The 17,056-nt window shown below is 34.5% G+C and overlaps 1 protein-coding gene across 6 annotated transcripts in view; it reads left to right on the top strand.

Annotated features, from left to right (window-relative positions):
• The window catches only part of Bcas3 (BCAS3 microtubule associated cell migration factor), a 582,041-nt gene that overhangs the window by 73,480 nt on the left and 491,505 nt on the right, over positions 1-17,056 (top strand). For all 6 annotated transcript variants that reach the window (XM_076870607.1, XM_076870604.1, XM_076870605.1 and 3 more), the window contains exon 7: positions 6,457-6,529. In XM_076870607.1, the coding sequence (XP_076726722.1) occupies positions 6,457-6,529 (73 nt within the window). The remainder of the gene's footprint in view (positions 1-6,456; positions 6,530-17,056) is intronic.

The following is a 17,056-nucleotide window of genomic DNA, read 5'->3' as shown; positions in this document are numbered from 1 at the left end:
TTCAAAAATTGTATTGTTAATTGTGAAAACTGTTTCATTACAGGGATAGAAATACACAACTCATAGTGAATTGCCCCTGGACAATCATCAATCTTATTTATTTACTTATTTTTTAAAAATATTGCTTTAGTTGTAGATGGACACAATGCCTTTATTTTATTTTTTTTATTATGCGGTACTGGGGATCGAACCAAGTGCCTCATGCATGCTAGGCAAGCACTCTACCACTGAGCTACAACCCCAGCCCCTATTTTTATTTATTTTTAAAAAATTTTTAACTCTTACATAGAAACATAAAATTTTTACATCTTTATGAGGTACCATGTGATGTTTTAAACACATTTTCTTGAAGCTTTCCCAATGTAGTTATAAATACATTTTAAATACTTAGGCACTGATAATAGCTATATAATTTTAAAAATTTTAGATAATTATAGAGAATTTTATTCATAAACACTGTCTTTATCATTATGGTATTATAATATAGTGTGGTGTCTAAGCAGAGATAGAACTTATTTTTCAGTCTTTATTATAATCATAGGTAAAAAGTTTTAAATTATGTCAGGTCACAATCTAATTGTATAACCATTAATCTGTCCTCCTTTGGATTAAACCTCATTATTTTTGGACGGATCTGTTAACATTACAAATGCTTTTTTTTCTACTGGGCCTGAAAAATGAAAGAGAGTTCTAAAGTCCCCCTGTTGATACTTACCAAAATATTATCTCCTTCCTAAACCTCAAAGAGGTAAATCCCTATTTTAAAATTAGTGTTTATCTTTCTATTTATACATTTAGTACTTAATATGCACTACATATCTATCCATCTGTCTATGTCCACCTACAATTTATACCAACCTTATAAAAGTTTTTTTTAAACATTGTGGTAGAAGTAATACAAAACAAAATTTAGTATCAGTCTTTTTGAAGTGTACTGTTTACTATTGTTCTATATAATCACATTTTGCAACAGATGTCTAGGACTTTTTGAAAAGTTGCATAGTTATAACTCTATACCTATTGAAGAATTATTAATTTCTCCGTCTCTCTTATCCCCTGGAAATCATTATTCTAATTTTTCTCTCGGTTTTCTTGATTACTTTAGATATTTCATGTAAGTGGAGTCATACAGTATTTTTCTTTTCGTGACTAGCTTATTTTACTAAGAATAATAATATCAGGGTTCATTCAAATTGTAGCATGTGTCAGCATTTTTTTTTTTTAATTGTGGTGCTCAGGAGTGAACTCAGGCCCTTGTATATTGCTAGGCAAGCACTTTACCCCATTAAGTTACATCCCCAATCCCCCCCCCCCTTTTTTTTTATTTGAAAGAGGTTTCACTAAGTTGACCAGGATGGCCTCAAACTTGTGATTCTTCTTAGTTTCTCAAATAGAAGAGTTATCTGTTTTAAGGCTGAAAATTTTTAATCATGTATAATATATGCCACATTTCTTTATCCATTCATCTATCAGTAGATTTTTGGGTTGCTTCTGCCTCTTAGCTACTGTGAACAAGGATGTATAAGAATTTGCTACTTTTTTGTTGGATAATGTTATATTTCAGAACAGTTTTACTTTTGGAGCAAAATCTAGAAGAAAGTACATAGAGTTCCTATATGCTCCTGTCCCCATAGGACACAACCTCACTCTCAAATTTTGCACCATAGTAGTGTACATATCACAATTTGTGATCCTTCATTGATGACATCATTATCCAGCCTGTAATTTAATTCAGATGCACACTTGGCATCAATTATTTACATTTTCATGAATGTATAATGTATAAAGGGTATGTGCCTACTATTGGGAGTATTAAATTGAATATTTTCACTGCCTTAAAAATTCTCTGTCCCCTACATAGTTATATCTCCTCCTTTAGTGTATCTTTCATTTATCATCAGTTTGTAATTTTCCTTAGACAAGTCCTATATGTACTTTGTTAGAGGTATTCTTGAGTTTTTGAGGTTTTTTTTAAGCAACAAAAATGGAATTTTAAATTAAAATTTTCATGTGGTCTTGGCGAATGTATGTGTATATGTGTATATGTGTATATGTGTATATATATATATATATATATATAGGAGGAGAGAGAGAGAGAGAGAGAATTTTAATATTTATTTTTTAGTTTTCGGCGGACACAACATCTTTGTTTGTATGTGGTGCTGAGGATGGAACCCGGGCCGCACGCATGCCAGGCGAGCGCACTACTGCTTGAGCCGCAACCCAGCCCCGATACATATTTTTGTTTGTTGATCTTGGGTTCTGTGTCTTGACTCAACAAGCTTACATGTTAGATGTAGAAGTTTTTTGTTGATTCCTTGTGATTTCCTATGTAATCAATCATGTTTTCTGCAAAAAGGCAGTTTTTTCCTTCCTTTTTGGTCTATGTACCATCTATTTTGTTTCTTGCCTTGTTGTAGCGGGTTGAACTTCTTGTACTATATTGTATGACAGTGGTGAGAGTGGACATTCTTGTCTTTTGCCTGACCTTAGGAAAGAATTCAGTCTTTATGATGTTAACTATAGGTTATTATGATAAGCTATGCTTGCATCACTTATTACCTAGACCAACCACTTGGACTCCTTGTCTTATAAACAATTGCTTTTCCTCTTAATATTTATAGAAGCCTCTTTTTTTTTCTATTGTCCTAAAATTATGTACACTGATATTGGCCTCTTTAATGTGCTGGAATATGAAGGGCTTATAAACTTTTATTAGGGAAATTAAATTATTAAATTATTAAAATAAATTATTTCTTGGTTGATTTTGTCTTCTGTTTTCTCTTTTTGGATCTCCTATTATCTGTATCTTTGTTCTTTTTAAGATTTTTGTGTAGGGATCACAATGCTCTTTTCCTCTCATTCATGTTTTTGTTCTCACTATGAATTTTTCTTGACTTTTCCGTTGATACTTATTTAAGTTTTAGAATAAAATCTACCTCATATTTTATATTGTCAAGAGACTTTAATATTTAAGTATTTTTCATTGTATTCTTGTATTGTTCCATGCCTGCTATATCTCCTTTTATGTCATGGAAATTATTAATAATAATATTTTTATTTTTTGTTATTTTCTTCCTATTGATACACTTTTTAGATGACTGTTAATCTTGGTTGTCTGGATATGATTGACAGTGCCAAATCAAAAGCTAATGGAAAGCTCTGTATATGTGTTTGTCAACTTTCATCTTTATTGTGGGGTGCTTTGGTTGTGATGTTTGTTAGAGTCCTCTGATAGGGAATATATTTTTTGGTTTTTCCTCCTAGACTTGCTTGATTTCCCAAAGAAGATTCATAAGCTCCTGCCTAAAAGATAAAGTTCAGATGCTGGAAGCATAATGGGAGGGGAGACATGGATGGTAGGCAAGGACTGGTTCTGTACTAAGAATTAATGTTGTCACTTAATACTCTTGGTTTTTTGTTTTATATTCACCTGTACTCAGGGTACTGCTGTCTTATTCTTAAGAATAGCCTTTCACTCTTCTGCTGGGAATAGGCAGGGTGAGTTGTCTAAGAGAGTAAAGGTCTTAAGTGCAAGTCTTTTTCAAATAGCCAATAACAAACCAGCCTTCCTTATTTTAGCTTCATCCCCTTTCACATCCAATCCAAGTGTGTCTGCTGTTATCACTTATTGTGCCTTTTAAAGATTTAAAGGTTTAGAGTAGTTTGAATCTTAGGGCTTTTTTCCCCCATCACCACATCCCTGCAGTTTACTTAGGGCTGCTAAATTTGTCATCTTTTTTTGGTCTATTTTCAAAATTAATTGGGGGTTATTATATATTTTTAAACCCTATTTAATTCAATGTTGTTTTCTTAGATTATTTTAAAGGGATAGTTGGTATTGGTATACACCTGCACTCCCAGATAATCAGGAGGCTGAGGCAGGAGTATAACAAGTTCAAGGCCAGTCTCAGCAACTTATTGAGACCCTATCTTAAAGTAAAAAAATTTTAAAAAGGGCTGGGGTGTTATTCAGAGGTAAGGTACCTGGGTTTAATCTTCAGTGCTGAGGAGGTGGTAGGAAGTGCATAAAGGGATAAAGTGAAATGCATGTCTTCAGCTTGCCAGATTAACTCCAGATTTGAAATAAGCATTAATTTGTCTCTTCTGGTATATGTCTCTTTATTAAAAAAAAGATTAACTATTTTGGGGATAATTTATATACTCACATGGTTTGAAAATTAAGAGGCATAAAATGTTTCTATTTCCCCCATCTCTCATTTTTTCATTCCCCCCCATGGACAAATAATAATTATGATTTTTTATGTGTCCTTGAAGAATTTGTATATAGGTGTGATTGTTTGTATGTATAATATATATAATTTATGTATAATATATATAATTTATGTATATTTTTGCATATACAGTTAATCTTGTTTTGTCTGCTGTATACAAGGTTGTATTTTATTCTGTCTCTTCATATTGTTGTATGTATTACCTTTTCTGCTTTGTATCTTCTGTCTCATTCCATGTTTCTATTAACTACTTTATTCTTATTTATATTTTTATAGTACTGGGGATAGAAAGCACTAGTGCTCTACCTTTAATCTACATCCTTATCCCTTTTTGTTTTATTTTGAGATAGGGTCTCACTTAGTTGCCTATTCTGGCCTTGAACTTGTCATTCCCTGTCTCAGCCTCCTGAATAGGTGGGATTACATGCATGCACCACTTCACCTCGGAGGGCATTTCATTCTTTTTTGCAGATATAGGAAATATTCCATTATACACTTGACATTTTCCTGTCATTTGCTATTTATGCTATAGTGAGTAAACTTTTATACAAGTTATTTCTCTCATGTCAAAGGATACGTGTAGGGTAAAGACTTAGCAGTGATATTTTTGCTTTAAAGGGTATTTGAATAATAATTTTGATTAATATAGTGAGAGAGTTTGATCAAACTTTTGGATTTTCCAATAAGCTCTTAGGTAAATGTCAGTGTATGTCAATGTAGCTAAATTAAATTTTTTTTGGTAGTTGTAGATGGACAGAATGCCTTTATTTTATTTTATTTTAATTTTTATGAGGTGCTGAGGATGAACCCAGTGCCTCATGAATGCTAGGCATGCGCTCTGCCACTGAGCTATAGCCCCAGCCCCGTAAGCTAAAATTTTAATTGGAAAATTTCTTAATTATTCAAAGTGTAATGACTTGTGAAGCTCATCTTCGTATGACTAACCCTCTTTCATTATCATCTATTCCCCCTTCCTCCACATTATTTTGATTTACATCCCCAAAAACACATCAGTTTATTGGTTCATATTTTATTTTTTATTTTGAAAAGTAAAGAATATTCAAATATAAGTATAATATTATAGGGGAGTAAAAATTTCTCCTCTGTCTTCTCAGGGTCTCTGACTGAATATGAGTATGAGAATTAAAATAGATGAACAGGATGAAAGAATGCAAATTTTATTTAAAACTTTTATATGTGCAATAGACTTCTCACAGGTAGATGAAGACCTAAAGAAGTGACTACGCCTGGGTGCTTATATACTAGGTTGAGCAAAGAGTGACATTTGTGGAAGAGTATCTGGGAAGATAAGGATTAGTTTAATAAATTTTTTAAATGGATTTTCCTTATCCTGACTCTTGATCTTTGGTGATGAGAATGTTGCCCTCTTCCTGGCATGGGGAGGGCATCTTTCACATAGAAAGGGAAGATCAGAGTGTCCTTTCTTCTGTTTTTCATGTGCCTTTAGCTTAAAATATTCAATATTTTAAAGCACCATATTATAGTGTGGCATGTCCTAAACTTTTTTAGCACCATTATCATTAGTTTTAAGGAATTTCTCTTACGTGTGAGGTTGAAAATCTTTTTCAGGTCTGGGTATGTGGCTCAAGTGGTAGCACGCTCGCCTGGCATGCATGAGCACTGGGTTTGATCCTCAGCACCACATAAAAAAATAAAGATAAAAAAATTAAAAAAAAAAAAGAAAATCTTTTTCATAAGGTTCAAAGCCACTTGTATTTCCTGACTTTATTTTTTCTGTTTATTGCGTGTATATCAGTTTTTTATCCAATAATATATTGAGTTCATTTATTATTATGTAGACTAGGAATTCTTGTATAGCATTGGATGGGACCAGCAACACTGAATATTCTTGTGTCATTGCTAATTTGAATGGGAATATTCTGAACCATTACTTATGATACTTGCTGTATATTTTTTTGAATAATCAGAATTGGGTTTTCTGTTGTTCTTACGATTAGGTGTAGGATTTAATTAATCTTTCTTCACTTGCTGAAATGTCAATATGATGAATTATATTAGTACTTTTTTTGTGTGTGTGTATGATGCTGAGAATTGAACCAGAGCCTTGCATAGGCGAGGCGTATACTTTGTTTCTGAGCTACACCCCTGGCCCTTGTGTAAATGTTTTAAAGCATGAAATAATGAGAATTAACTAGAACACTTCTCAAAATTTACATTTTGTTTTTATACTCCCTTACAGGTGGTCAAAAATGTGATAACTTTGCAGAAAAAAGACCCCTTCTTGGTGTGTGTAAGAGCATTGGATCTTCTGGGTAAGGACATTTTTAAAAATAAATTAAATCAGCTACAACAAATTTGTGTGTTTATTCCAGAGTGGAACCTCTGATGTCTTAAAATCTTTGAAATCATAAGACTAAGCTCCCATAAGAGAAAAGAGAAAGGAAGTAAAACATATTTAGGGTTTTGTGATATAGCCACTGAATTCTTTACTTCTCTGCTCAGTATTTTTTTTTTTAAATTAATTTTTATTGTTGGTTGTTCAAAACATTACATAGTTCTTGATATATCATATTTCACACTTTGATTCAAGTGGGATATGAACTCCCATTTTTACCCCATATACAGATTGCAGAATCACATCAGTTGCACATCCATTGATTTACATATTGCCGTACTAGTGTCTGTTGTATTCTGCTGCCTTTCCTATCCTCCACTATCCCCCCTCCCCCCTCCCCTCCCCTCTTCTCTCTCTACCCCCTCTACTGTAATTCATTTCTCCCCTTATATTTTTCCCCCTTTCCCCTCACTTCCTCTTGTATGTAATTTTGTATACCCCTGAGGGTCTCCTTCTATTTACATGCAATTTCCCTTCTCTCTCCCTTTCTCTCCCACCTCTCATCCCTGTTTAATGTTAATCTTCTTCTCATGCTCTTCATCCCTACTCTGTTCTTAGTTACTCTCCTTATATCAAAGAAGACATTTGGCATTTGTTTTTAAGGGATTGGCTAGCTTCACTTAGCATAATCTGCTCTAATGCCATCCATTTCTCTCCAAATTCTATGATTTTGTCATTTTTTAATGCAGAGTAATACTCCGTTGTGTATAAATGCCACATTTTTTTTATCCATTTGTCTATTGAAGGGCATCTAGGTTGGTTCCACAGTCTTGCTATTGTGAATTGTGCTGCTATGAACAGTATTTTTTCACGTATAGAGTGATAGCAGGAGGCAAAAGAAAACCAGTCATAAATAAGAATATAGTCTTTAGATAAAAGATTGCCATTATTGAAAAAAATTTTTAATTTATGTGTTTATGTATAGTCATTGTTATGAATGTCTTTATACAATAGATTTGATGTTACTATTAGCTAATAATAATGTCATTTTTATGATAGAATAAAAATTATTAACTGTAACTAACATTTATTGGTGCAGTAACATGTGCCTGAGTCAGCTCTAAAGACAGCATAAATTTGTCTTTATTCCTATTGCAGAACTGTGAAAAAGTGCCATTCTGTTCTGCTTTCATAGTGCAGCATAAGTAAGGCACTGGATTCACACAATTAACCTGTGGATTCAAATCTAAGCAGCCATGTGCCTAATTTAATGCAGGCTTCATTTGTAATAGTAATAGGGCTGTGGACTAAGAGGACAAATTGTTATTTATTTTGCAGTCAGTTTCTTTACTTCCTCCTTATGTAAAATGGGAATAATAATCTTTCCAGTGATTTATATTGAATTAGCCATCCTTTTGTTTTTGATTTTTTTTCTATATAATTCCAGTTAGAAATTACGTTTAGCCATTAGTAAAGTTACAGTGAACTACACACTTTCTGTAGTTAAAAGTCTACTGATAAGGGGGTGTGGCTCAGTGGCAGAGCACTTGCCTAGCATGTATGAGGCACTGGGTGTGAGCCTCAACACCACATAAAAATAAATAAATAAATAAATAAAATATTGTGTTTATCTACAACTAAAAATATATATATTAAAAAAAGAAGTCTACTGATAGGCAGTTCCGATACAGTGAAATGTTTTGATGATGTCATTAGTGATCTAGGTTCTTTTCTAGCTTTAACATTCTTTTAATGTGACTCCTTTTCCTAATGATCTCAAATGGCCACTGTCTTTTCAGTTACTGCATCTCCTTCAACTGAACTCAGCTGTAAAAAAGTTGGAAAGTCATTATGGTTTTATTAGTAAGAAGATGATAAAAATGGATATTAGATTGGCAACTGGAAATCTATGACAAATGCTGAAACTCAATCTATACAGATCATGGGGCTTTGGAAAAGGCACGAATATTTTTAATGATATAACATGTTTTGATCATGGAGTCTTTGTTATTGCTTCATAAGGATGTATTTTAACTTCATGTACTACTAGACAAATTTCTTCATTGCAAATTTTGGGTATGAGTAGGTCTTTGGAAATTTATTTGTATCAAAGTACTCTGCCAGATATGAGATGAGAAAACCAAAGCTTAAAAACCTAATTTCCTTCCCCAAAGATGTAAGGACGTGACTGAAAAGAAAGAGTACAGCTTGTGAAAAATAATTATGAAATTATGATGTATACGAGATTCAAAGAAGGGAGAGGTAAATATGTATGGAGTTATGGCAGAAGGCCTAATGGAGAAGTAACACTGGCTGGATCTTAATGAATGGGAAGTATTGCAATAGATACAGAAGAGTAAGAAGGGCATCCAAAGTAGGTTATAAAATGATCATGGAACAGAAATGGTCATGGAGCAAATAGACTTAAGAATGATGAGAGTTTGTGAATTAGAGGTAAGGTCATCTACACAGGTAAAAATATATATGCCCATGCCCTGGTACTCAACAAAGGCATACAAGAATCTGAAAATGTTTAGGTTTCAGCAGTTGCTGAACTCTGCACAATAACAGTGGTAATCTGTGGCATTCATGCCTGCAGCTCCCATGCCATTCTTAAGTTATCCCCCTTCCAGGCATGGTAGATATAGAGGCTATTCCAGAGTGAGGAAGGTTGTGCAGACCAGCCCAGTACTACCTTACTGTGGTTGAAAGATGCTCACTCAATTTGAAATGTCAGGTATTGCCCGTGTCTACCAACATTGTTGATGGAGGTTACTATCTTGAGGGCATGTTTATCTCGAGGACCAGTGACTTTTTCAGCTTCAGTCATTAGCTCAGGATTCATGAATGTATAAAGGAGCCATAAAAGACACGGGGGGAAATATCTGGGTAGACTTGAACATGGATGAATGTGCAGATGCTTTGGCAAAGGCAACTCATCATTGGCTGACTCTGAAGATACATAGGGAGAAGGACAATTCCCTGACACCAGCCTGTCTCTTAAAGCAAGAATAAAAAGAATCAATAAAACTGAGTAGAGATATCATTAACTGTGCATTGTAGAGGAAGACATTTCATAGGATACAGGATTAGTGTACCCTATCATGTAAAATGCCTACTTTTAAATATAAAATTATAACACATGCTAAAAGAAACAAATAGTGTGGCATAATGGGGGAAAAAAAGAGAGGCAATGGAAATAGTCCTCTGACTCTCTCCTGATGTTAAATATTGGAGACAAAAATTTTAAAGCAGCTTCTACAAATATATTGTAAAAACTAAATGAACTATGTTTAAAGAATTAAAGGAAAGTATAATGATAAATAATTCAAACGTCTCAAAAAGGAGTAAGGAATGTGAAAGAGTAAATTAACTAAGGAACTCAGCACCATGTTCAAGACAGCACAAGAAAGATGAGGGGGCTGATAAGTTTACAAGGGAGCTGAGAGAATGGAAGCCACAGATAATGGGGAAGCTATGATGAGGAAGTCAGAATTTGTTGTTATCTGCAGAAAACTGAAAGCTCCACAAAAAGAAGTGTTTTTGAACCTGGATGGCATAGGAGGAAAGGGAAACCTTAAAAAGTTCCAACTTTTGTGTTAAGTTACTAATGGTTATGTTAATTAGAAGTAGGAGGAGATCGCTTGGGAGAATTGGAATATGACTTTTCTTTTTGTCATGATCTACCTCAGAGCCCTTATACAAAATCCTGGCATTTTCAATTTTGACTGATTTTTACCTTTTTTTTTTTTTTTTTTGGTAGTGCTGGGGATTGAATCCAAGGCCTTGTGCTTGCAATGCAAGCACTCTATCAATTGAGCTATATCTGATAGCTGATGGAATCATAGTTTAGACCAATATTATTTATGCAGGCACCAAAATAAGGCCTATACCATTCTTCCAGTTTTTGCTGCTAATAGATAAGGGCTTTTCCAATGGTTTCTTGGCATCAAATTCAAGCACCAAGTCTTTAATTTCCCTTCCCTATTGTGTTTTTGAATTTTTTGTAGGTACTTTGGCTTTTCTTCAATCACTCTGTCTTGGCTTTGTGGTTCTTTTTATTGCCCAAAGAATGGGTTTGTAAACCAGATGCCAAGATGCATGCCTGTAATCTCAGCTAGTTGGGAGGCTGAGGCAGGAGGATTGTGAGTTTCAGACACTGTCTCAAGAATTAAGGGCTTAGGAGTATACAGCAGCCATGGGTTCATTCCCAGCATTGCAATTAATCAATCGATTACGGAACCACTTGGTATCCTATAACATGGATGATTTGTGGGCCTTTGGATTTTAGTACTGTTCAAATGTTCTTAATCTGTGCTACTTTTATGCTCAAAAAATTTTTTTTAAATTTTGAAGCATTTCAGATTTTGGATTTTTGGATTAGGGATATCCAACTGGTAAAATCTATGCAAATATTCCAAAATATGAAAAATGCTGAATCTGAAGCATTTTTAGTCCCAAGAATTCTGGACAAGAGATATTCACCCTGTGCTGGTAGTGATGGTGTATGCCTATAATCCCAGCGGTTTTGGAGGCTGAAGCAGGAGGATTGTGAGTTTAAAGTCAGACTCAGCATTTTAGAGAGGCACTAGCCTGGGGATGTGGCTCAGTGGTTAAGTGCCCCAGAGTTCAATCCCTGATACAAAACCAACCAAACAAGAAGAGATACATACCCTGTATAATCTTAGACCTGTCAAGGCTTCAATGCAAGATAAATATGATTCCTGTTCATTTGATTATGGATGTAGGGAAATCTTATGGAAATAAGTTGATAATACTATTATTTACTAATTACATTTTCTCGTGTGTCTTAGGGATATTCTTCATTTATCTGGAAATGTTAGTATTCTCTTTTATAAATCAGAGTTACTAGCATAAATGTATGAATGCAGCATTTATTTTGACCCTTGTTCACTTTTAATACTTATGGCAAATTTTTAGTTTTTATATGGGGGTAATGCAGGGAACCAGAGCATTACTCACTTAATTTATACTTACTACAGTTTTAAAATATACAGTGGACAAATCTAAGTAGAGGTAAGAGTGGTCTATTTGTATAAATTGATAAATATTATGTAAGATTATAACTATGGGAAAGTTGTTTATGTATTTATTTATTTAAAAATATAGCTTTGGAACTATGGACACACCCAAGTAGTGTACTCAGTCTACTGAAATGATTATATGTTGGTGACCAAACAAAGAACTTTATTTTTTAAACAATTGTCTTACTTGCATATGATATATGCATTCCTGAAAATATGTGCAGAATTCAGATAATGTCCTCAAATTGTGTATTTTGAGAATTTAAATGAAAAGAAATAAATGGGAGATGAAATTCTATATCATTTCTAAGTAAGAGGAGAGTTGTTAGCAGAACATCAGTGAGAACCATCTGAAGGGTATTATTGGCAGGAACTGTGGCCTGTGGTTGAAGGGTTCAGCTAACCTGCAGTAACCTGACAGGAGGGCAGCCAGGGTTGTTCCAAACATATTCTTATTTCTCCTCGTGTCTTCTACAAAGTAAACACAGCTAGAAGCCAGAGGGCTGGACTCTGAAGATGCAGAGACCAATGATGCAATCCATATGATGAAGTTTATACAACCTGGTACTCAGGACAGTATTCCAATATAAAATTAGAACATTAAAGAGAAGTGTTAATAAAAGTACAACACCCCCCCACCCCATAAAAACCCAGTAAGTAAGTACCCAGTAAAGTACTTTTATGAAATGGAGATGAAAGGAACAATTGGGACTGTTAAGTTTGGAGGAAAGAACAAAATGGACAAAGACCAGGAGACACATTTTTAAGTCTGATCACATGGTCATTCTGAGCCACAAAGAATATTGTTTCTTCTATTTTTTTATTTTTGGCACTCAGTTGAACTAATGTGCTTGATACTTAGTTGCCGTGAAATTGAAGCATAAAAAACTAAAATTCTGTGAATTTTATTTATTAATGCAACTTTCTTCAAGTAATGAAATCATTTCCAATTCAGAATCATATTGCAGGAGGAAGTCTATAAAGTATATATACTTTGAAATATTTTGAGAGGTAGTTGACATGCAATGAGCTATACATATTTTAAGTGCACAATTAATATCTTTCACATGTGTACACCTATGAAACCATTGCCACATTATCTACTACTCTCAAAAATTTCACCATATTTCTCTATATTTTTTCCCTTTGTCTCTTTCCAACTCCTTTTCCCATGATCACCACTGACTTATTTTGTTACTATAGATTTTGTACATTTCTAACAAATTTCTAGTTCCTCTGTTTTCTCAGAAGTGCTTGACATTCTCAGTCTTTGTAATTATAAGTATTCTTGAAAATGTGAATCAATTTTTTTTTCTGCTACTAGGGATTGTACCCAGGGTGCTTTACCTCTGAGCTACATCCTCAGCCAATTTTATTTTTTATTTTATGACCAGGTCTCACTAAGTTGTTCTCTGCCCTTGAACTTGAGATCATCCTGCCTCAGTCTCTCAAGTTATTGAGTTACCGGCGTGTGTTGCTGCTCCAGGCTTATTATAGTTTTATCTTTCATTTTTTCACCTTTTTCTTCATTCTTAATCCTTAATTAGTTAAATTCTTACTATCTTCCTATTATTATCCCATCTTGACTTTGTGCATTTCTGATTCGTAATATTGTTTCATGTCTAAAAGTTGCTTATTTTAGTTACCTTGCCTTACATAAAAGCTCTTGAAAAACTATACTGCTTTACATTTTGTTTTGCATAATGGTTTTCACACTAAACAAATATAAATTAAAACAGTATTCTAGGTATGATTTCAAGAGAAGATTATTGCCAATTTGTTCAAAGCAGTAATTTCTAGTTATAGAATTTCATATCTTACAACTTTAAATATACACTGTTTTCAATTATTATAGTAACACTTTCCAAGAATCTCACTTGTAGATGACATCTATTAATATTCTTATGCAGTCCTTTCTCAGTTGAAAATGAGCTTATTTGTGAGACTTCTTAACAATAATATATTTGTAAATATAGCATAAGTGGGACCTTGGTAAATGTTCTCCTGTTGGGTCTTGCTCTGTTAAACCATCATCAATATCATGTGAAGGTGAAAGACCACATGGAAAGAAGGCCAACCATCTTATTATTCACAGGGAGATCCCTTTCTCTTGTGAGTAAATTCTAGGTGATTTATTCTGTGCTCTGCCACTTGACTATTATGCTCTGTTTTCCAAGCAATCTGTGCTTGACTCTGGTGCCAGCTCAGGAGCAGGCTTGATGAATATTGAGTATTTATAATCCCTGCTCCATACACATGTACGTGTTGTTTAAAGTTGGTGATTTTTCTCTCTGCTAATTAAGCTGTGACACAATTTAGGTGTGACTTCATTTACTTTGCTTGTTGATGTGTTTTGTTTTTTTGGAAGATATTTGAAGTTGGGTTGCCATATTCACATTCTTAAAAACATTGTAAAAATATGTGGGTTTGTTGTACTTACGTGGACCTTAATTACTTTTCTCTTTTATTAATGTGTTATAGTAATTATTTAACCGTGGATATTGATGCTACCTCATGCATATTATTATATTGCATACATATCTCCAAGTGTGTGAAGCAAAAATGGTAGAACTGAAAGGGTCTTGCTATGTTGCCCAGTCTGGCTTTGAACTTCTGGGATCAAGTGATCCTTCCATCTCAAACCCTGCTTCCTGCCTCCCACCAAGTAACTGGGGCTACAAGTGTACACCACCATGCTCAGCTCATGCTGTTTATATGGATCACAAATGAAAAGAGCCTAAGCTTAATATAGACTATCATGTGCTGTCATCAGCTCTCAGAAACTTTTGTTCTGCTCTATAAGATTTTGTGTCAAAGAATGTTTGATGTCTTAGTTTGTTTCTGCTACAATAACAAAATACCACAAAGGAATTATTCATTTCTTAACGGTTCTTCATTTTGGGAATTCTATAGCTTTTTTTTTTTTTTTTTTTAGTACCAGGGATTGAACTCGGGGCAGTCAACCACTGAGCCACATCCCCAGCTCTATTTTGTATTTTATTTATAGATAGGGTCTGACTAAGTTGCTTAGCACTTTGCTGGCTTTGAACTTGCAGTCCTCCTGCTTCAGCCTCCTGAGCTGCTAGGATTATAGGTGTGTGCCACCATTGCCCACCATCAGTCTGGGAATTCTAAAGTCAAGGTGGTGTCTGGTGAGTGTTCTCAGTCTTTGTTTCCCATATAGCATTTTGAACCCCATGTTGTCAAACAGCAAAAAGTCAAGAAAGGTCTAGAATGTTCCCATCCACCTTACTTGTAAGGTTGTTAATTGCTGCCCCCAACCTGGGCAGGCAGCTGAACTTAAGGTCGCTTGTGTGTATTTCCAGGGACACTAAATAAAACACAGACACACACTTTACCTTTAAACAAGCTTCAGATGGCTTCTCCGCTCTTGGCCTTAGGCTCCCCAAATAGGAGAGCAAGAGAAAGTCACTGAGACGCTGGCCAGAGAGTGAGCATGTTCGGAAGTGGGCTTTTATTGGGGGGTCCCTTATTCTTAGAAAGTTCCATCTAAAAAGGCCAGAAGGGGCAGGATACAAGGGATAAGTGAGTGTAATTCAACTCAAGGGGCATCACCTACATCTGAAGACATGCCCTCAACTTCACTACGAATGTAGTGAATGTAGTCAAAGCCTCTCACTTCAGGATGGAAGGTGTGAGTCATTCAGAGTGGCTCCCCACAGTTAATCCCATTCACTAGGGCTTAATCATCTCCTAAAACCCACTCCTTTTTATATTATCACGCACATTCATACTATTGCAACTGGTAAGGTCAAAAAGAAGAGAGTATTTGTGGTAGGTTTGCTTCCATATCATCTTATTCTGAAAGTGTTAATAAATTATGTGCAAATTTATTAAAAAGGGATGTTTCTAACCATTTTACTCTAGGGTATGTTTCATGGAGCAATGTTGCAAAGGTATATTTCCCATGAACTACATCTAATCCTTGTTTTTCATTTCTTCTGAGCTATGAGTATAGCAACTTTAGTTTATCTCTAGGATTTCCTAGAGACCCAACATAAAGAAATATCATCAGAGAAGAATAGTCTGTATTGTACATTTGAAGAAAGAAGTCTACAAAGCAAATTGTGGTAGTAATGATATTATGGATGATATTGGGACTTCAGTAGCAGCTTTTGTATTGTTAATTTCACAGGAACTGCCTACAGTGATATTTATGTTTAAGGAGTCAGGTTTTGATTTTGTATTCTGTTGTTTTCTTTACATGTAGGTTTACATTCAGATTAGTATTCCATAATATTCATTGATAGTCTTGAATCTGTGGATGGAAATATAGAATAATGGAAAGAACATTGGTTTTAGAGTTGCACAGGGCTCGATATGAGTTATGAGCTATATAAACAAATAGAGAGTTCTGAGGCTCAGTTTCCTTTTTGAAGAGTGATCCAAATATATCACTGCTGTGCTTCTTGTGAGGATTTATTGAGGCAGTTTTTAAGTTTTTACTATAGTCTTGTGTATTTTGTACATCGTATTATTTCATTTGAGTCAGAAAGATATGAAGGGAAGCCAGGGAATACTTTTTGTCAGGAATTGTTTTTGTGTATATATAAATATCTGTTTCTGCAGGTAGAGGTGAAAACTTTGCCTCCATGAATGTTGGAGAAACGTGGCTTTGCCCCACCTTTTCTGGTGCCTGTTCTACAGATGTGTTAGTCTTCATGGCCTAATCCAGTGCTGTATCTAAGAGTCTTTACTTTCATTGGAAAGTTGTATTTTGTTTATATTCCCTGAAGAAGCTCATATATTTATAAAGCTACACAGACACACACACATCTTTATTGAGGTATAATTGAAACATGATCAACCACACGTATTTAAAGTCTATGGTTTGATAAATTTTGACATCTGTTTATACCCATGAAACCATCACTCCAATCAAGATAATGAGAGTATATCCATCATCCACAATAGTTTTCTCATGCCCCATTGTAATACATCCTTCGTGCCCCTCCCTCAGTAGAAGAAGAATGTTTCTGTGTAATAAGTATCTTTGAATAGCAGTGAACTCTTCAGTTTGTAATAAACTTTCTTTGGAGATACTTGGCTATAATATAGTTTAAGGTAATAGTTAAAAATATGAAAGCAAAGTCATGAGTTCAAAGTTGTTTTTTTTTTTTTTCGCTCTAAAACTTAAAGACCCTCTAAAAGCAAAGCTTTCCTTCTAGAACCAGTTCATAAAACTACTAAAGGGCTTGCAGTTTCACTGTGTAATCATTTCAAAACAACAGTTTTTTCAGCCACCAAAGAGGATGTAGTCTTGACATATAAATAGAAAACAGATTGAGTTTTTGGCTGATATTGCTATACTGGTTTAAATATTGGTTCAGTCAACTTCAGGCTTAGATTACAAGATTTGCAAATTAAAGGAAAACCAAAAGGGAAAGAACATCTGCATAGACTCTGACTTTGTGGAATTCCAGACAGGCACGCTTATC

The sequence above is a fragment of the Callospermophilus lateralis genome, chromosome 11, assembly GCF_048772815.1.
Source record: "Callospermophilus lateralis isolate mCalLat2 chromosome 11, mCalLat2.hap1, whole genome shotgun sequence".
NCBI classification, from domain to species: Eukaryota; Metazoa; Chordata; class Mammalia; order Rodentia; family Sciuridae; genus Callospermophilus; species Callospermophilus lateralis.
This window is presented reverse-complemented; position numbering and strand designations above follow the sequence as displayed.